Source organism: Amphibalanus amphitrite, unplaced genomic scaffold (genome assembly GCF_019059575.1).
Source record: "Amphibalanus amphitrite isolate SeventyFive unplaced genomic scaffold, NRLGWU_Aamphi_draft 000972F_arrow, whole genome shotgun sequence".
Lineage (NCBI taxonomy): Eukaryota > Metazoa > Arthropoda > Thecostraca > Balanomorpha > Balanidae > Amphibalanus > Amphibalanus amphitrite.
In genome coordinates, this window is record NW_024882466.1 from 155,981 (window position 1) to 176,024 (window position 20,044).

General features: G+C 50.4%; 2 protein-coding genes across 7 annotated transcripts; one reads left to right on the plus strand and one right to left on the minus strand.

Moving 5' to 3' along the window:
- Positions 1-17: 17 nt before the first annotated feature.
- Positions 18-5,902, minus strand: LOC122368737 (mitochondrial ribonuclease P protein 1 homolog). 4 transcript variants are annotated; one of them, XM_043342956.1, is made up of 3 exons: positions 5,845-5,902; positions 4,109-5,044; positions 18-2,510 (listed from the first exon to the last, which is right to left on the minus strand). In XM_043342956.1, exons 2-3 carry the CDS (start codon positions 5,026-5,028, stop codon positions 2,219-2,221), a joined length of 1,212 nt encoding a protein of 403 aa, XP_043198891.1. In that variant the 5' UTR covers positions 5,029-5,044; positions 5,845-5,902; the 3' UTR covers positions 18-2,218. The 4 variants fall into 4 exon arrangements, with proteins under 4 accessions (XP_043198891.1, XP_043198888.1, XP_043198890.1 ...); XM_043342953.1 differs by lacking the exon at positions 5,845-5,902 and adding an exon at positions 5,756-5,807; XM_043342955.1 differs by lacking the exon at positions 5,845-5,902 and adding an exon at positions 5,552-5,756.
- Positions 5,903-5,953: 51 nt separating this feature from the next.
- On the plus strand, positions 5,954-17,711 carry LOC122368734 (serine/arginine repetitive matrix protein 2-like). Of its 3 annotated transcripts, none has more exons than XM_043342948.1 (8): positions 5,954-6,041; positions 9,484-9,732; positions 9,941-10,019; positions 10,894-11,055; positions 12,121-12,256; positions 12,787-12,856; positions 13,148-13,227; positions 13,543-17,711. In XM_043342948.1, exons 2-8 carry the CDS (start codon positions 9,497-9,499, stop codon positions 17,334-17,336), a joined length of 4,557 nt encoding a protein of 1,518 aa, XP_043198883.1. In that variant the 5' UTR covers positions 5,954-6,041; positions 9,484-9,496; the 3' UTR covers positions 17,337-17,711. The 3 variants fall into 3 exon arrangements, with proteins under 3 accessions (XP_043198883.1, XP_043198882.1, XP_043198884.1); XM_043342947.1 differs by having other exon boundaries at positions 5,972-6,080; XM_043342949.1 differs by having other exon boundaries at positions 5,978-6,052.
- The last annotated feature ends 2,333 nt before the right edge of the window (positions 17,712-20,044 follow it).

Genomic DNA, 20,044 nt, shown 5'->3' on the forward strand with positions numbered 1-20,044 from the left:
TATATCGATGACACGGATAATTTCTTCGAAATTAAGATACTTGTATTCAACTCTTGCGAGGTGGAATAACTCAATGTAGTCGGCTATCTGAGGACATAACATCAGCTGGAGAAAGCCCCAACAGAAGTCTCGTCCAGCCCCGTATCACGATCATACATTCATCACTTCGACTACTATGCATTTCAGACCCCATGAGACCCTGCTTTTCGGCGATAATTTCTTCAATTTTTGTCCAATTAGCTTGAAATTTTGGCAGACGATATTTCAGCTCAAGCGCCAATTTTTGTCAATATGGTCTCTTAACAAAAAATCAAAATTTAGAGCACTTGTCGTTGGCTCGTAATGTTAATCAGTTTTTGCACCCGGATAGAGGCTCGCTCGCTACCGCACCGGATTGGATAGGAGCGCTGGCCAATCACGTTGCGCCGGGCCCAACTAAACTCCGCCCACTGGCCGTGACCGCGATTCTATGCCGCTTCAGTCGGTGTCAGCACCGCGGAGAGGTCGGGGCGGGACCACATACTGGAGACAAGTGAAGCTGGCAAAGTTGTTTCGGGACGAAAGCCAAAAAATTATCCGTTTGAGGGCATTTGGTATTCTCTTCACCTTATTTTGGTATTTAAACGTCGAACCAGCTCAGAATATTCAGAATGATCAGAATCAAGGTAGGATCTATTGGAACGGAACCGGCCGTAGAAGGAAAGATGGATAGACTCTTGGACTCTGAACATTTATGTAAGCAGGAGTTGCACCTATCTCATCGTCAGGTTGGGTCAGGTCACTACCCGATTACCTATAAGATCATGTGTAAGCCTGTGCTTAACCAAAAAATATTGATATATTTGGCAGTGCCAATAAATGTTTCTGAGGAAGGCGCAGAAAGCAACAAAGTAGGATGAAGAGTCTCGGGCACGGCCGATTGCCTGGGGCATCGCTCCAGCGAAACGACCGTATTCGTGATTCGTGAAGCGGTGCGGGGCGCCGGGTGGGGCAGAAGCGTAATGTGTCGTATGGTAGAAATGGCCTTTATCGCGGTGTCATGTGTGTGTTATATTATTAAGACGTGCACAAAAAGAAATAGCAATGTGGCAGGCGGACGTTGGGCACTACACGAGAATGATCATCAATGAATCGGTATCTTTTTTGTAAAACTTAAGTAACAGTAGGTATGTCCTCAATGGTGAGGAAACTATCTCTAGGCTTTTACTTTTCATGTTTGCATTTCAACACACAAGCTCTGGGGGCAAAGTTAGTCTGGCGACCTCCTCAACCTAAGTCGATGATCAAATGGATTAGTCCTGAAGGTGTTCAATGCTTAGTTGCACCGGGATGATATAAATCGATCACGCCGGCATACCTACATTCCTATTCAAATTTCATATATCAAACACATAAATTGCATCATGTTAATGGTGATTATGTTTTGCAATTTTGACGTAGTCTCACGCGATACATAATCTTACGCAATCATTTGAAATCAACAGCGTCTTTCATGCGCGTTTTTTCACAAGCCCCGAATCTTGTGTGGAAATATATATTTTTTGTGACTGAACAAAGTGTACGTACATTTGTGATAGATACAATTAGTCGAGGGCTTCAGCTGGTGCGTTACTTATGCGCGCTATTTAGCTCATTCGATGAAATTACGGCTGCAACGACAACTGCACGGCAGCTACCGGCTACGGTCCCTACAGTCCATGCGAGCCGCCCCGGTGCGACAGCTACTGCCCCGCCCGCTCCACGCAGCCGACTGACCGGCCAAGGTCACTACCCCGTCCGCCGGGAGGGCGGAGCTTAATGGTCACGTGTTTGTGACGTCACACCTACGCACGGATAGCCTCTACTCCACTGACGGATTTACGGAGCCGATTTTAACATTACGAGGCAACGACAAGTACCCTGAAATTTGATATTTTGTTAAGAGACCATATTGGCGAAAATTGGCGCTTGAGCTGAAATGTGCATTGTGAAAATTTGAAGCAAATTGGACAAATAGTAAATAAATTATCGCCGAAAATTAGGGTCTCATGGGGTCTGAAAAGCATAGTAGATACAAGCAGCTTCAGCTTAAAAAACTCCGTCCAAAAAGTAACAATATCAAATCGAGACCCGACTTCTTTGACACTCATTCAACCACGCTCGCCCAGGCAAACACACCACACAGCCCCTCACTCATACTCAGACGCGCATCCCTCCCCTCCCCCTCCCGCTAACCCCATCACCTGGGACGGGCGCCCCGCCAGCCTCCTCCGCCAGGCGGTGCGCGGCGCTCGCCGGCCGCCTGCTGCGCGGCGCGTTCCCAGCGCTGACGGCGTCTCTCGGCGGCCTCCTGTAGGCTCTGCAGGCGACTCTGCTGGCGCTCCGCCTGCGCCTGCTGCTGTTCGGGCGTCAGCAGCCCGCGGCGCGGTACGTGGCGCAGCGCGTGCTCCCAGCCGGCGCCCGCCTGCAGGTCGAGCAGGATTTGTCCCATGGCCACCAGCGTTAGAGAGGTACTGAACGACGGGCCGACACTGCCGGAGGAGAGAGGGGGTTAGAGGGGGCGGCGAGGGCGGGAGGGAGCCCTGTCGGAGGAGAGAGGGGGTTAGAGGGGGCGGCGAGGGCGGGAGGGAGGAGGGAAGGAGGGAGAAAGAAGAGAGCAGAACGAATCGAGGTGACAGTGACTTCGTACCGCTCACAACCACACACCTTGGGCTGAAACGCTTCCAGCACCTTCGAACGGACTTATGACACTACGACAAGATTCACACCAGCTTACACTTTAAGTAAAGAAACGCAATGTACACACACGCCATGTCATTTCTAAAAGGGCAACATATGAGAATTGGATTATTCGACGCAGTCTTTTGTTGAATTCGACGCATTGTCATTTTAATTGTAGATAACATATTTCACCGAATTTCGGTTGCGCAAGACAGACAATCTCAAAGTTTACTGAGGTTCCGACGAGACAGCCCACAACGATTTCTACACCATTTTGCCTTCAGTTTGAAAAAGTTAAAGTTCAATTTGAAAAAGATGTATTTCAATTTGAAAAAAATGCAATGCAAATCGAATGGCACGTGTTTCAAATTGAAGTGTACCTTTTTCAAATTGAGCTTCAGCTTTTTCAAACTGAAAGCAAAAAGGTGTAGAGTTTCCGAATCAAAACAACACAAAGATGCAACAAAGAAAACTTGAGAAGTCAGACCAACTTTCCGGATCGAGTTTCGACAGTTGAACGCCGTCGGAAAGGCAGGCCGGGGAACACCGATTGACGCCCAAACAGGAGTCGAGCACTTACAGCAAGTAACGGCAACAAAAGAGATCACATCCGAATATCCGACGCCAGTAGGCGCCTTGACCGAAATTGCATGAAAGCTCCTATCGTGATTATTTATATCCCAAGGCGGTTAATGCGAAATAAATATTAAAAAATATTCAGACTGCGACCCCGGTCCGGCTAACTTTCTGAAATGACATAAGGATACCTTATCAGAACCACTAATCCTGCAGTAAAGACTTCATGATACTAATAACTTACTCCCCAGATCCAGGATTGGGCTGTCATCCAGGAAATCACTTATGTAATGGATTCCTTTCAAGTTACTGTTGCCAGGCCATGTCATGCCATGCTGTCAGACGGAAAAGATAAAGCAGAAAGGCGTCTTATGACCATAAAACCGTTATGCAATTTGCAGCAAAAAGGACAGCCGTAGAATAAATCGTGAGATGCATCAGATTCAGCCATCAGGTGCATGTGAATAATATGCGGCGATTCGTGTCTCGAAGGCATTGTCACAATTAAATGATAAAAAAGCAATGATGGATTGGCTCCTAACATTTAAAGGGACGAATTGGTAAAGCCCGGCGCGGTAAGGGGAGCTTGTGGTCCAGGCCCCGACTCCCATCGTCATAAAGAGCAGCGAGTCTTGAGATACTAAGTAGGTTATATAAAATACACAAATCAACTCACAAAATATGTACACATCAGACACTATAAAATGAGAATGATAGGAAATTAAAGTATCGAGAGATTCTGGGGCCAAAGGCCCAAAGCAAAAATAAAGCCCCCTACACGATATTTTCACTCAGCATATTTATAGACCCCAAAAATGCCCTAGTTACTCACTTGAGGTACCTCTGCAGCGGCAGCTTGGCCATCTTGATACCCTCCTTCTTGGCCTTGGCCAGCGAGAGCGGCCTGCCCTTCACCAGGTCCACCACGCCGCCAACCACGTAGACGGCGTCGTGGTCGAACTCTCGCAGCTCGTTCCGGCAGTGTGGCGTCAGGTACACCAGCCGGTCCTTGGGGTACAGGTCCAGGTAGTTTTCCTGGTTCAGGTGCAGCGGGAAGCCGGGCTCCTCCACACTGGGTATGACCCGGCGCAGGAACTCCATGATCTCTCCCTGTGGATTCACGTTGCACAGGTGGAGGTCGAACGGGTCCAGCGCACTGCGGTTGTTGGCGAACAGCATTGTCAGCTGCTGCGCGGTGTTTTTGTTCTCGCGCCGTGTCATGTGCGGCTCGAAAGAGAGGTCCATGACGAGCGGCTGGCCGAAGCACATGGCCGTGTACAGTCGCTGCTCCTCCCACGACTTTATGGTGGTGTCGGTCACCCTGTGGAAGATAGTGTTGTGGCCGAGGCCGTACCGGATGTGACTCGGCCGCGACTCCAGCTCACGTGCTAGCTGCTCACGGCGCTCTTCAGCCTTCCGCTTCCGCCGTTCGGCGTCCGCCTCGCGACTCTTTTCGCGTTTGAACAGGTAGCCGAGGTACTTGCGTCGCGCCGAGTAGCTTCCCAGCCGCAGCAGCTCGCCCCAGTCGTAGTTGGACATCGAGTCGGGCACGCGCGAGCCGGACACCTGCATCTCGCTGTACTCGAGCATGATGAGGTGCAGCTGGCGGCGCCGTTCGTCCGACTCGGGCAGTCCGAGCGCCTCCGACACCCGCTCCGGATCGGCCGGCTGCGTGCAGAGCGGCCGGCGGGGGCACAGCGCCGCCACCAGGCCCGAGCGGCCGCTGCGCAACAGCAGCAGACGGCCCAGCATGGCGGTCAGAGATTGGCTGAAAAGATGAGGGTAGTGTTGGTGAGATAAACAGCAGAACCTGATTGATGCCAAGTAAAGCATGTTCAAATGAAAGCTCCCATGCTGATTAATGTAACAGATCAGGATGGCAAGCAAAACTAACATGAGAAAAGGATAAGGTAAAGCAAGTTTTTGGTTAAAACTTTCAAAGACTTGTCCATGGTCAATGGACATAGCAGGATTATTCAGAGACTCTAACATTGCACTTTGAAGTAAAAAAACCCTCTAGTTGGCTTTAGATTAAGATAGGATAGATAAATGTGGGCTAGGAAGTAAAGGCTAGGCTTTTACCTATTATTTGATCAGCCGTGGTTGCAAACTGCCAAACAAGGATATATTTGAGAATTGAGGGATGGTTGGTCACTCGTAAATTGTGATCGGATGCTGTTTCACGTTTATGCCATGTGCATTGTCCTAATAACATTTATATTTACAATGTACACCCTGTGTCATCAGATGCAAAAGATATCATAACAGCACTTACATAATTTAGAGTTAGTGTGCACAATTATGATTCACAAGCTGAAAAGAAGGGAAAATTCCAGATCATCAAGAACCCATTCTGATTTCAGTTGATTTAATTTCGACAAAAGCAAACCAAATTGCCCACCATTAATGGCAATACCACTTACTCCTAACAGCCCCTGGCCAAACAAAATCCGACAATTTGAGTAACAACCCCTCTTACTGTCAACTACACCGTCAACTCCCAGCCCTGCTCGCAACGCACGTGTCAAGCTGAACAAATATTCCATCAATAGCGATCTTCAAGCATACCGACCAATGGCAGCGCAGAAGTGTAGGAAAGCAGCGAATCAAATGTCGACATTTCTCCTGCGCTTACAATTAGAACATATTATACGTTGCAGCGAAACTAAGGCGTATAATACATTTTATGGCGCAAAAGTTGCGCGTTGCGCGCGCCGCGAGCGACATGCAGTTGTGCAGTTGTATAATTTTTCAATTAGATTTTGGTGAGTATCAAGTGAGTAAGTACCAAGGCCGTATAAGAGGTGCGTACTGCGAAAAGTTTTAAAATCTGTTAGAACTTTTTCAGTTTTCTGCTACAGAATCCTGGTAAATCATGCTCTCAATCTGAAGCGCTGCTTGCTGTTGTTATTGCACGTTATGTCAGTAGGCGGAACTATGGTCAAGCGTACCCATTTTCGGGAACGCATTTTCGTTCCCATGTTTGGGAACGATAAACCCAAATATGGGAACGCCATGTAGGCATTATTTAAAACAAGAAAAAGAACCGTTAAATGACGTCCAAAAAATATAAAACGATCGTGAACCGCCTGATATTTGTCTCAATATTGTTGGGAAAGAGTTTGATATTGTAAGGCCCATCGTAGTTTCAAATCGTTCCCCTATTTCTAAAGCAGTCCATCATCCGGGCCGCGAGCCCAAATTTGGGAACGCTCTCGTACACTGGCGCTGCAAGCGTTCCTTATTATGGGAACGGCGTACCCAAAATTGGGAACGATTTCACCGACGCCTTTCAGGGGCTCTTTTCATTAACAAGCATCACGTCCAACGCCGCAAATTATTGTTAACGCAACAATCATCAGATGACCTTTCCGGCAAGACCGTCGCATGTTTCGCCCGGTCTTCTGCGCTTTTATTCCCGTCGATCTCGCAGCGGGCACGCCCCCCTCTGCAGGATTTCGTAATTCACAACGCTCAGCGATGTTCAACAAGGTCTTCCATACCTATATCCACCGTCCGCGCTGAGGGTGGAGACATGTCAAGCACCTGTCTGTTTATCACCGATAGTTGACGAGTACAAGGAAGTATCTAAAAATGGGAACGCTGAATATGTTACACCCTCAAAACACCTAGTCCCAATGAAAATCTAGTTTTTTCCTTTCTTGATGAGTGTAAGTGGCAAAAGGCCTGGTAGGATGAGCACGAGGAATTATCGAAATCAGCATAAAAATTATAAATAAGCCACACAGAGCGAGCTATATAAGAGAAATTCCCCCAAAACGATCACGCTTAGAAACACGGAAGACAAAACCACGCTCATGACGCTCCTTATAAAACAACTCTAAACAGCTAGCATCCAAATAAAATATGTCTTTCCGGGATGATAAAATACAGCTGGATAATTTTCAACCGCTTAAACTGAGTTTACAACAGTAGCTCGGTAAATTCACTCACGTTCCACGCGGTCGTCCGCCCCGACACAAAAGTCAACAATATTACCTCGGGACCGTCCGCGTCTTCGCTTGCATTTGTCAGCATCTGGTGTCGATAGTATGAAAGTTCATAACCAGGCGAAAATTATTATACTTTACCTCAAACTAAAAAATGCTTCATTTTCCTTAAAATTGCATGTTAAATGTCGTATAACCCATATTTCCACCATTCTGTCATTTTCAAAAAATCATTAAAAATATCATTCCACGGTCAATTTCCTTGTTCCACGGTCAGATTAAAGATAACTTTATGGAGATTTAGTAGACACTTAAATCAGCGTGCACTTTTTTGAGACGTGATGCACTTTTGAGTTTTAGTGGGAGAACGGCCGAAAAATTGCCTTCCGTTCTCATAAATGGGAACGCCCGTTCCCATATTTGGGAACTCCGTTCCCAAAAATGGGAACGTTCCTATATTTGGGTACTCATGACCATAGTTCCGCCTACTGATGTCGGGCATTGACTTAGGCTTGTTTGTTGGAAGTTGGAACTGACTTGGGGTCATGCAAAATCAAATCAAAATTTTGGTGGGTTGAGGAGGGAGCTAGACTGAAAACATCCATGCACTACGCCAGATGGCGGACATCTGTGAGACCCTCTTGCACCGAAATTTGGCACGTGATTTTGTTCTGAAATTTTTGGTGGACGTTCAGGGTAGGTAGGTAGTTAAATAGGGGGCGCATATTTTGAGAACGTAACACAAATTGCTGCTCTTTTAATAAGATTATTTTAATTTCTTGTAGATTGTAAGTTATTAGATTCTGTAGGCCATAGTGTTTTAAAAACATGTATTTTTTTTGGTAGGTACGTAAATCAGGAACCCACACTGCTGTGATTGCGAAATACGCCACACGGCCACCTCTCCCGAACGGTCACCATTTTTTTTTGTATGATTTATGCCAAAAATTGGGTGCCTATTTGTGCCAAAATTAAGCCAAGTATAAAGCACATTGGCACATCTACCTATCAAGGCTATATCAATCTGACAGTGTTCCAGGGCCTTGTTATAAATAAACTTTTTCGGACACTCAAACATGGGAGAGCGTCCTGACTCCTGAGCCCTGACCAGGTTAGTCTTGGATGCTGTCCCATGCTTGGGTTGAGAGTCCAAATAAGTTTTTTATTCCAGGGAAACCGAATAGCTCAATACGCTTAGCACACTGTAGGGTCGTGCTGTGAAACAAGGCTGGAGTCGGAAGTTTCGGGGCCACAAAAATCGGTGGAGCAGTCACGCCTTACGGTATGTTTGAGGCTGGCGGGAGCCAGCGAGGGCCGGGCAGCAGAGCAGCAAGTGCTCTGGCTCATCAGCCTCTTCTCAGCACACGGCGCAGAGCGCCGCGGGGCACCGCTTGTCTGGGCACTGCTGGCACGTTACGGAGTGGAGACAGCCGATTCGATGTACGTACTGAAGCGAGCGGCCCCAGTGGCCCGCCCTCATCTGATGCACCGAAACGGTGTCCTCTCGGTCCTCTCCGGGGTTAGGGAGCGGCGGCGTGCTCACGAGGAGTGGCTGGAATTATCGGACTGGACTCAGATCAGTTGTCGCCCCATTGATGCGAGGTCACACAATGAACCGCCCTGGTCAGCGAGCAGGCATTGGAGGGCAGGGCGGCCTCTTGTGTCGCCAGGTCGTCCGCGCTCTCATTCCCATCGATACCGCAAAAGGCAGAAACTCACTGCATGACTTGAAAAAGGGGTGTGACTTGTGAGACACTTTTGCATCTCTCGCTGTTTTGCTGGATGCGGTGGGATTCCTCACATTTCATGCTGCCCGAATGACAATTTTTGTGAGGAATTTCTCAGTGTGGAACTTCCACATGAAAAACTGCCCACCTGAACGCACACTGTGTATCCCACAGACAAATTTCGTAATTTTATAATTGGGTTTCCATGCAACTGATAATGCAGTAGTGCTTGTAGCTGCTAGCAGTGTGCCATGAAACTGGGCCCCAGTCTAGAGCTAAGTTCCTTTCCTCAAGGTATTCAATTCTCATCCAAAGTATGTGGCATTGTTGTTTCCTAGCCTCTTGAAGCAGCATGAGTTTCAGTAAGCACCTGGTCCGGTGGATATGGTTAATAGTGCTGAATCCAAATGGCCTTGTCTATTCAAATGATGACACATGTTTATTCAAAGCATCATTGAAATCTACCTGTTCAATGATGCTTTGAGCAAGGCCATCCTCTCCTCTGACATAGGATGGTTTTCTTTTGACAGACTGCTAAGAGAAATGGATAGTGATTCTTCTAGCAGCACCATCACCAGCTCTTCATCAGACTCCTCTGACCAGGAGAACCTCAAGAAAAAGGACAAGTGGTGGACAGAAGAGTGCCAGGATGCTACCAATGCTCTTCGGAAAGCACTGCATGCCTTTAGGCGCGACAAGCGCTCCAGTTCCCTGAAACGCAAATACAGAAAGGCAAAAATGCATAGAAAGCGGGTACTCCGAAATGCGTACGACGATTGGTAAGTAAACGTTATTGACTTACAAATACTTACTTGTAATATAAAATTAACGAGTTCATTTAGAATGACACTTTTTTTGCATTTCTGCTTGCTGTCTGAATAAAAACAATCAGACATCTTACATATATTACAAAGAACGTTATTTGCTAGTCTTGGTCACTTGTTGATAAGTTACTTTGATAAGGTACCGTTTTTCTTGTGTTTCTAGGGCAAAGTCATCACCAGCAAAGAGCAAAAAGAGCAAAGACAAGAAGGAAAAAAGAAACAAGAGGGCCAAAAAGAGCAAAGTAAGTTGTCAACATTAATATCGTCGCAATAGTACAGACCGCATGTGGCTGACGAACCGGTGTCGCAGTCGACCCAACGTATGCTTAGCACTTCCCGACTGATCATTACCGTAAAATACTTACGCAACTTGTATAATGTATATATGTTTGGCATATGTTCTGGCATCTGACGTCGGATATCTGTTCATTTAAACTCTGGAAAAAAGATGAAAAAGGAAACCACGAAACCCTTTGCCAGCCCTGCGAGTCTGACAACGGCACCGTTGCCCCTGGTCCACCCTGATATACTTTGGTGACACACAGAGCTAACGAGCATAAAACCACACTCTTAGGTTCTCAGTTGTTTTTCATCAGGGAGACAATTTTAGCGGCTAATGGCGGGAGAGCTTCGTCTGACAACCCGCACCCCTGACACCCTGCACACCTGACACCATGCACCCCTGACACCCTGCACCCCTGACACCCTACACCCCTGACACCCTGCACCCCTGACACCCTGCACTTCTGACACCCTGCACCCCTGACACCTTGCCACCCCTGACACCCTGCACCCCTGACACCCTGACACCCTGCACCCCTGACACCCTGCACCCCTGACACCCTGCACCCCTGACACCCTGACACCCTGCACCCCTGACACCCTGCACCCCTGACACCCTGCACACCTGACACCCTGCACCCCTGACACCCTGCACCCCTGACACCCTGCACCCCTGACACCCTGCACCCCTGACACCTCTGACACCCTGCACCCCTGACACCCTGCACCCCTGAGCCTGACACCCCACCCCTGACACCCCACCCCTGACATCCCACCCCTGACACCCCACCCCTGACACCCCACCCCTGACACCCTCCACCCCTGATCCCACAGTCTCAGACCGCCGAGCTGCTGAACAGCGATGATGAGCTGGACCTGGAGAAGAAGGTCTACCCCATGGACCACTACATCTCCGACAAGGCCGCCATGCTGGAGCAGATGTTCCACATCATCAGCGGCGAGAAGCTCAAGGCCATGCTGCCGCCCGTGCTGAAGGTGAGGACAGGCTCGCTGCTGGCTGGCTCGTCGCTGACGGGACAGAGGCCAGGTGTGGCGTGCTTTTGATGCTGGAGGGTTGAGATAACTGATTTTGCGGCTGATATTATACCAGTATAACGCCTTTTGTGGCGACTAACGGAGCGAGCGAGAGGGTGGGCCTTGCACGTGCGAAATTGCGAGGGGGTACCTCCAACTGACTTGTGCACGGCACCTTACTAACCGGTCTCTAGCGATGTGCCAAATTTGAGCACAATCGGCCCAGCCGTTCTCGAGATCTGGAAGCGGCACCCTGCACGTGCGCACGTGCAAAATGGGTCCCAACTGACTTGTGCACGGCACCCTACTAACTGCTCCGTAACCGTGTACCAAATTTGAGCGCAATCGGTCCAGCCGTTCTCGAGATCTGGAAACGACCCCTGCACGTGCGCACGTGCAGCAGCACCCCAACTCTGGCACATGGATATGCATTGCCTAGTGGGTGCCTACCTACATGCCAACTCTCAGCGCAATCGGCCCAGTAGTTACCGAGATATTGCAACAATTACAAAAGTGACACCTCTTCGTTTTGCACGTGGCACGTGCATAAGAGGTCACCCACATGCATCGGGAATAGTGCAATACTTGGTAGAAGGAATGAAGCTACCCTACAAAAATTACCGCATGTAAATCGGTCAAGTGGTTGCTGAGATATAAGCCTCGCAAAAGCGTGACCACGGCCGGCCGGCCGGCCGGCCGGCCGCTCATACTCAGAAATTTCCGTTAATCTAAGGAAAGACTACGCTCGCTTCGCTCGCTCCGTAATGACAATTTATACTTTGTTGTTACTTTGGTACGTACTTCATTCGGATGGTCTATGATAAAACGTCACCGTGATAAACATACAATGAATATTTGGCAATTTTTCACCACTTACGTCGACGCTGAATATGACGCCAGACGCTGTTACTCCTCAGCGCACCGAAATTCCACTTCTTCCAAATCTCGCCAACAGCACCATCATCCATCCATCCGTCCTTGACCCAAGTCTATTACCCGTGTCTAACCGCCGTGTCCGTCCGTCAGGAGCTGCCTGTGACGGAGCTGAAGAGCCTCTGTCTGGTGGAGCTGGTGAAACTCTCCTCCGACCAGGTGCGCGCCGTGCTGGCCGGCCAGCCGTGCCCGCCCGACGACGACTCGGAGAGCGACAACTCTGAGAGAGGTGGGTAATGGATGGGATACGTGGGGGGAGTCCAGGGGCTACAGGGCATGTATGGGAGGTTAGTGGTGGTTGCCGGTTGGGATTCGTGGGGAGGCCAGAGGGACTGGGGCACGTAGGGATACTTGGGGAGGGGCAGTGACAATGTGACACGTAAAAGAGGTCTGTGGTAATGGGTTAATAAATGTGCGAGGTGATAGGCCGCTGCTGCAAGTTGGGAGGCCAGGGCCCTTTGGGGCTTGTAGAGAAGATCGGTGGTTTACAGTGTAAAATTATCGCTTTAGTTCTCAAGATTTGTTTTTCCTTACACGCTGCATTTCAGAGCAACATCTTGGTAAGTGCAGCTGGTCACAGCGCCGTATCGCGTCCATGTGAAACCCCTCATTTTGTTTCCTGTTCAAATATCGCGATATTTGTGTGAATATTGCAATGAACTATTATGCTGTCTGTTTTGCTTGGTGCATTATGCAGTTCCTTTGTATCTCACAATATCACTGTTGTATGTTTATTGACTTGGTCTTTGCCTTTTGTAGGGACGAGCGGCAAGAACCAGCCTGACTCCACTTCCGTGGAACCGGCGTCGGGCATTGCGGCTCAGAAACAGTAAGTTTCGGTCATGATAATACACATCTACAGAGCAATAGGCGGCGCTAAGAATGGTTGGAAGGACCCCCGCAAGGTACTCTGCTCTTCATGTAATAATACATTTGTTACTCAAATTTGCATCACTTGATGGATTGATGGATTCATTTTACGTGTTTTAAGTTAGTTACGCGATCATTGGAGTCGTTTTTGTCGGCGCTTACAACATCTCTGAAGTTATCCATGTGTTCCCGTATCTCCTACCGCCGTGTCTGTGGCTGAGCTCAATAATTGTTGACTATCTTTTCTCAGGGAGGTGAGGCCCACTCAGCCGAAGGAGCCGGGCGCTGTGGCTGGCGCGGCACCCGCCGGGAACGCCCCCGCTGCAGCTGGTGAGTCTTATCGGATACCGCACTTGACTTACTTCAGGCTAAGTCGGATCACCTGTGTGGGGTGCATTTTGCGTAGCAATTTATTTGTAGAATTTATGCAGCAGTTATGATCTAATAGCTTAATTACTACCATTGCCATGTTGAAACGAAAGTTAAATTGAAATGTCGTAAGTCCGATGAATATGCCTGAGCGAGCGGGGAACACTTTGTGAAATGATTATCACCCGATGCTATTTTCGTTTCTTTCATGTGGCCCACCCAATGCTCCGTTTATCGGCGGGTTTCTGAACTTCTATTTCCGCGTCTGTCCAACAGGTGGCGAGGAGAGCGACCTCACGCTGATGGAGCTGCTCGAGCTGGAGATGCGTGCTCGCGCCATCAAGGCTCTCCTTGAGCGCGATGATGAGCCTGGGGAGGGAGACGACAAACAGAGCGAGGCCGCGCCGCCGCCGCCGCCGCCGCCGCCGCCACCTCCCCCACCGCCACCGCCGCCGACAGCTGAGCCCTCGAAGTGGGCCCCCATCTCCGGCGTGGCTTCTGATGCTAAAGAGGACCAGACGAAAGCTGACGTTGAGGAGCCGGAGAAAGAGGCGACGGACGATGCCCAAACAGCCGCTGATAAATCAGAGTCGCCGGTGCCACCGCCGCCGGCGCCGCCTCCTCCCATCATTCGCACGTACCGCAGTCGCAAGAGGTCCCCGTCGCGTTCAGCATCGCGGTCAGCATCGCGCTCCAAGTCGCGCTCCAAGTCGCGGAGTCGCAGCAGGAAGAGGAGCCGAAGTCGCTCTGGCTCCTCCCGCAGCCGTTCACGGTCTATCAGCAAGCGGCGCTCCTCGCGGCGCGCCAGTCGCAGTGTGAGTCGAAGTCGCAGCAGAAGTGTCAGTCGGAGTCGCAGTCGCAGCAGGGGACGCAGACGAAGCCGTCGCTCCTCACTGTCGAGCATCTCGAGCCGCTCGCTCTCCGGCTCGCGCGCCGGTCGCCGCCGCCGCCGCCGCAGAAGCGTTTCTCACAGCAGCTCCAGCAGTTTCTCATCTCGCAGTCGCTCGCGGTCGCGGTACAGGTCGTATTCTCGGTCTCGCTCGCGAAGCCGTGGCAGGAAGCGTCGTGCCCCGCCGGCCATTCCCCCAGAGGCCAAGAAGAAGAAGAAGAAGCCTCGTCCACCGGCAGAGGAGCTGGAGGAGGGTGAAGTTAGCAGCGAGTATGAAGATGCTAGCGACCCGGAGCGAGAGGCTGAGGAACGCCGATGGCAGGAGTACGAGGGAGGCGCTGTCCAGCTGGATTTCGTGGCGGACGACAAAGGAGCAGCTGAGGGAGAAAAGAAGGATGAAGAGAAGGGGGCTGACGCTGCGGCGAAGGACGGAGACAACGTGGCGGAGAAGACAAGTGAGGTTAGTGAAGTGGCTTCTGAGAAGGACCCTGAGAAGAGCACAGAGATGGCTCCGTCGACAAAGTCTACAGACGCGGAGGCTGTGAAAGACACCGAGATGACTGATGTGACCGCTGCTGGTGATACTGGTGCTGAGAGAGACGCAGCTGCGAAAGCTGGGGCAGATAACGGCAATGCCACGCCATCGAAGACACCAGCAGAGTCCGCACTAGCTTCGACTGATCCTGGCCAAACTTCATCTTCTGTTGATGAAGCAACTCCGTCAACATCCGCTGCTAGTCCATCGAAAACGCCTGTGTCCCCAGCTTTGATCAGATTGCAAAAAGCTGCAGATGTCGACATGGAATCCCCACCAACGACGCCAGTCTCATCGGATGGGGACATGCCTGTCATTGGCTTTCAACATGATGAGTCGGGAGGCTTCAAAGCTTTGGAACGCCGAGCTTCGGATCCTGAGATCGAAAAAGAAGCGAAGGACGCCAGCAGAACTAAAGAAGACGAGAAAGACGCCAGCGCCACGACAGAAGACCTGAAGAAAGATGAACACGCTCCGGGAACTAGTGGTGAACAGCCTAGCCCTGATGTCTCTCCTGCCACAAAGTCAGCGAAGGGTAAGAAGAAACAAAAGAGGGGCAAGAAGCGCAACGAAGTGGATGAAAGCAGCCCTCAGCCGCGAGAGAGCAACACCTCAGATCATAGCTCGTCTTGGAAACGACGAAAAGTAGGAAATGATGTACCTACAGAGACAGCAGAGGAAACACCGGAAGCACCTCTGGCTGATAAAACGACTGAGATGGAAAGGGCACAGGAAAAGACACCTGAGCCCGAGAGCAAAGAAACTGATGTATCTTCGCAGCCAGTCCCGGTGTCCACTCCGACCAGATCGACAAGGACTAGAACAGCATCAGTGGCTGGCAGTGACTCTGCCGAGTCAGCCGCCCCATCGCGGCGCTCGGGCCGTCTCAGAGGGCGCCAGGCGAGCGAGCAAAGTGAACCGTCCACGCCTGCTAGGTCGTCCAGTCGACGCCGAAACCAGAGTGCAACTCCACCACAAGCTAGCAAGAAGACGTCCCCAGGTGACGTGAAACCAGACGCGGACGCCGCTGCGCAGACTCCGGATCCTCCTGAGAAACCCGTTGAAGCTCCCGCTGTGACGACTCGTTCAACACGCTCCAGTCCACGCGGGGCCCGCCCGGCGGCGGTGGAAGCGCCGGCGACCCGGTCCAGGCGGACAACCCGAGCCGCTGCAGCCGAGGAGCCGCAGGTGACTAAGCCTGCCCCGCGAACTCGGCGGTCTGGGAGTAGACGGAGGGGCGCAGTGGAGGCCGAGACTCGTGAAACCGAAGAGGATGTTGAGAAGGAGTCTGATGAGACGAAAGTAGATGTGAAGCGGAAGGATTCGCAGACAGAAGAGGAAGGCGAGTCAAAAGCGGAAGCTCAGGGAAAAACTGAAGATGCCACAACAGATGAAGGGAAGACGGAGGCCCAGACCACGACGGAAGTTCAAACCGTTGATCATACTCAACCAGCGGTTGTCGCTGTTGACGAACCAGAATCACAGAAGGAAACGAAGAGTGAGGAGGAGCCGACGGCGCCGAATCAGTCTGAGGCAGAACCTGTTGACAAGTCTCAGGAAGTAACTGGCGTAGAAGCTGAAGAGCCACAGGCTCAACAGACAACCGACCCAGAGACTGATTCTCAGCTAAGAATCGAGACCTCTGCCAAGCCAGACGAAGACGCCAAGATCGTCGAGAAAGAAGAACACGGAAGGGCGAAGAAAAGCAAAGCAAAAGGAAGAAAGGGCAAGAAACAGACACAGATAGCTGCTGAAGCTGACACTGCCAAGGAAGATGATGACGGGCAGTCAGAGGAGGTCCACGAAGGCGGCAGTGCTACCGCCGATGATCAGCATGAGAATCAGCCTGCACCAGAACAAGTTGTTGAACCCCAGGAAGAGCAAGCTCCACAGCGCAGCGATGAGCCTCCCACTCAATCCATCGAGGAACAGCCTGCAAGTGCGGTCTCTGTAGATCCGGCCGCGGACGCTCCCGCCGATCCTGCACCAGCTGAGAAAGACAAACCAGTCATCGAGTCTACATCTTCTCCTGCATCGTCATCCCCTTCTTCTTCCGCCCCCAAACCATCATCGTCGGCCGCGCAGCAGGGACTGGGCTACTGGCGAGAGCTGGCGGCCGAGGCCCAGAGCCGCTACCTCGCCGAAGAGGCGGAGACGGAGCGGCTGACGCGCCAAGAAGAGAGTCGCCTTCAGGAGCTGGAGCAACGCCTGGCGGAAGAAGAGGAGGGCCAGTCGGAGGAGAGTGGCATGGCCGGCCACACATGGGCCGTGCGCTGGCTGCAGAGCGACAAGGTGCAGAAGTTGGTCAACACCAGCAAGGTCTACAGCAGGGTCAAGCAGAAGCTGAAGACGATGAAGCGCTCTGTGGATCCGCCGCTGCCGCCGCCGGAGCCGAAGGTCAAGGAGCTGCCGCAGGTGATCGGTAGCATCGAGGAGTACGAGAGGCTCTTCGGCAAGAAGGTTGTGACGAGCGAGCCGGCGGCGCCTGCTGCCGCGGAACAGTCGGTGGCGGCAGTCCCACTACCGGTGCAGCAACCTCAGCCACATCCGCAGGGTGAGGTGTCGAAGCCCCCGCCGGCCAACGAGCCCAGTGATGATGACGATGACGATGCCCTCTGGGGAGATATCATGGGCGGGGATGGTTAAGGCGACTGAGAGCAAGGACGGTGAGATGCTAACGAGCTAGGGAGTCTACGTCACGTCCATCTTGTGGTATTAGCGTGAACGTCAAAGTAGCGACGTTTTCCTGAACTGAAGGTATGTGTGAACGCAACTGAGGTGTTCGAAGTGTGTCAGTGGCACGTCAGTATCGCCGGAATGGCGATAGCTGTACGGAGAGTTAGCAGTGAAGCTGTGAACCATTTCGCACGATAGGTGCGATGAGTTTGTATGCTTGTCAGTTAGTAGCGTGAAACTCAGAAGTGAAGCTGTGGCGATCGTCTTTGATGCTCATTTTCATGTCACTGGTGTACGTTTCCTCGATGTATTTTACGAATACAGTGCGTCCGCCGAAATTTTAAAGTGTGTGTTATTATATAACGAGATGAGAAGGTGAGATGAACATGTCTAGCATGCTGGGGTTGCTCAACCTTTCCACGATTTTACACTGACTACATAGGCAGGAACGTCATTTCTTGCAGCGAACTGAGGAGATGCAGCTATTCTTCAAAACATGAAGCAAATCTTCAACCAAGTCATTAGGTTTAGTGCGTGCAAAAGCTCATTGTTAAGTTCGTGGAATCTGTTTCGCCATTACGTTAAAGGGACCCTCCCACCTTCAAAAAAGTTAATGAATTGGCATGAAAGTGATGTCGCTCGGTTCAGAAAGAGCAAAAACGAATATCTACCAAATTTCATCGAAAAATATTCACCGGTTTTCAAGATATTAGACTTTTACTTTTGTTTACTTTTTGGGATCTCCGCTGTTCCTAGCGACTTTATTTGAAAGTGCGGCATTTGTTGCGCGCAAAGCAGCATATACCACCGCGTGCTACCAAACGTTTTAGTAAAAGATTTAAAATCGTTAGATCTCCGCTGACGTCACAAATTCTAAGGGGGCATACCAATGCATTAGCCCCTTAGAATCCGAAAACTGCAAGTTTGAAATTCGATATCTCCGAATTAAAGCATTTTTCGATGTTGTGAGTGCCCAAACCGGTATTTTCAGGCCATGGCCACCAATTTGGCTATCTCAACTCAAATCTAATGTTAAGGTGGGAGGGTCCCTTTAAATGCGTCACCGGTGTCTACGGTTGTAGGTATAGATCTTTGTGGCTTCCTTGTTCCTGGAAGTATCGACGTTAGGGGAATACCTACATCTAAGTGATCAACGGTTACCCGTAGCATTCCAATTCATTAAATACACGCGACTTCTGTTACAAATGAGGTGCCGGGTCATATTACATTCAGCGGTGAAGGATCGGAACATTACACGAGGTTTGGATGCGTATTACGCCATTATGAAGCATACAATTCGCTGAGGATCGGATTCGGTACCAAACATATTTGTGTGGAGAACGACTAAAAGGATGCATACATCAGACACACACATATTTACATACAGACGGATACTGCGAGTAAGATACTCGACGACGAATATACAACCCGAATAGAAGTGCTCCGTCAGTTGCTCCTTTGACTTGCGCAGATAAAGTATGTACATCGTCCTTCCGGCTACTGACTGTTGTATGTACGCAGGGCTTATTGAACATACTTATTTATGGCATGGTTGCAGTACCAGTAAAAACTTCACTGGTTCCGTAACTCATTGGCACCGGTCGGGTGTACCGCCGGCCGCGAGGTAATTGAACCGTCAACGCTCACCACCGCGACTCGCCGGTTCGCGCAACACCTTCCTCGCTGGCGGAAAAAGAGAAGGCGCAGGTGATGAAAGAACTAGCAGCAGGTTTAGAAGGCTGCGATACTCTGGTCGACTCCTCCTTCCTCCATCCTCCTCCCCATTAGTCAGCCGCTGTGAAAAAAAGTCCAAAAGAATGAGGGCTCGAGAGATGTTAGGTACATACTACGTCACTAAGGACATCAGTTTTTCGTCACTCCATCGAATGGAGCTAGCGAGTCGAGAGAACCACCAGTGGACTTAGCGACACCTGCCGAATCGAATGGTATGCGATATGATTTTCATCGACCAACTTGGTGGCCCGAATGACTGACCTTTGGCCTAAAGGCAGCAGCACAGTTGATCTCACTCAAACAATAAGCATGTCATTCGACGCCGACAGGTGTGCTTAGATGCCCGAGTTAGTTTGCCTATCTTTGTTCTGTTATTCAGCATTTTTCGTAGTATGCCTATCGCCAGCCAGCGCCCAGCCGAACGACAGGACGGTTGTCCCGAAACCGAGCGGGCAATGCGGCACAGTATAGCTTCAGGCGCAGACTACTACTGCCATCTAGCGGCAATAATAGCGGATGCGTTGCATGCTTGGGTCTATTGCGCTCGAAGTTAGTACGGAGTTAGAGACCGAAAATAGCTTAGATTTGACATTGCTCGTACATATGTGCACACATGGAGGGACCCTTCCAGCATATGATTATGTCATAAATGGCTGAACCAGTTGCGCAAAGACCCGAAAGAAGTCAACTGTGCTCTAAATACACACTTTTTGGGGCCAGCTGGATCACATGATGGGCCGTACATACAGGCCAACTAGAGTTCTTACTTTACATGATGCACTTGTAAGGGTCACATTGCGCTTGGCTCCTGCGTTTGTCGCCAAACAGACCAGTTGCTAGCTTTCCTGCATGATTTTATAAACGCCGATGACCAATGCAGCCAGAGCGCCGTTCGAACACAAACTTCATCTTTTTAAAAGGTGTCGCCTAAGTTTTCATCAATT

What these genes read in the sequence shown, in the direction of transcription:
- LOC122368737 (XM_043342956.1), bottom strand. Translation starts at nt 5,028, where the DNA reads ATGCTGGGCCGTCTGCTGCTGTTGCGCAGCGGCCGCTCGGGCCTGGTG. An exon ending in CCGCTGCAGAGGTACCTCAA is followed by an intron (nt 2,511 to 4,108) that starts GTGAGTAACTAG and finishes CTCCTCCGGCAG; the next exon opens with TGTCGGCCCGTCGTTCAGTA.
- LOC122368734 (XM_043342948.1), top strand. Translation starts at nt 9,497, where the DNA reads ATGGATAGTGATTCTTCTAGCAGCACCATCACCAGCTCTTCATCAGAC. An exon ending in CGAAATGCGTACGACGATTG is followed by an intron (nt 9,733 to 9,940) that starts GTAAGTAAACGT and finishes TTGTGTTTCTAG; the next exon opens with GGCAAAGTCATCACCAGCAA. An exon ending in GAACGCCCCCGCTGCAGCTG is followed by an intron (nt 13,228 to 13,542) that starts GTGAGTCTTATC and finishes TCTGTCCAACAG; the next exon opens with GTGGCGAGGAGAGCGACCTC.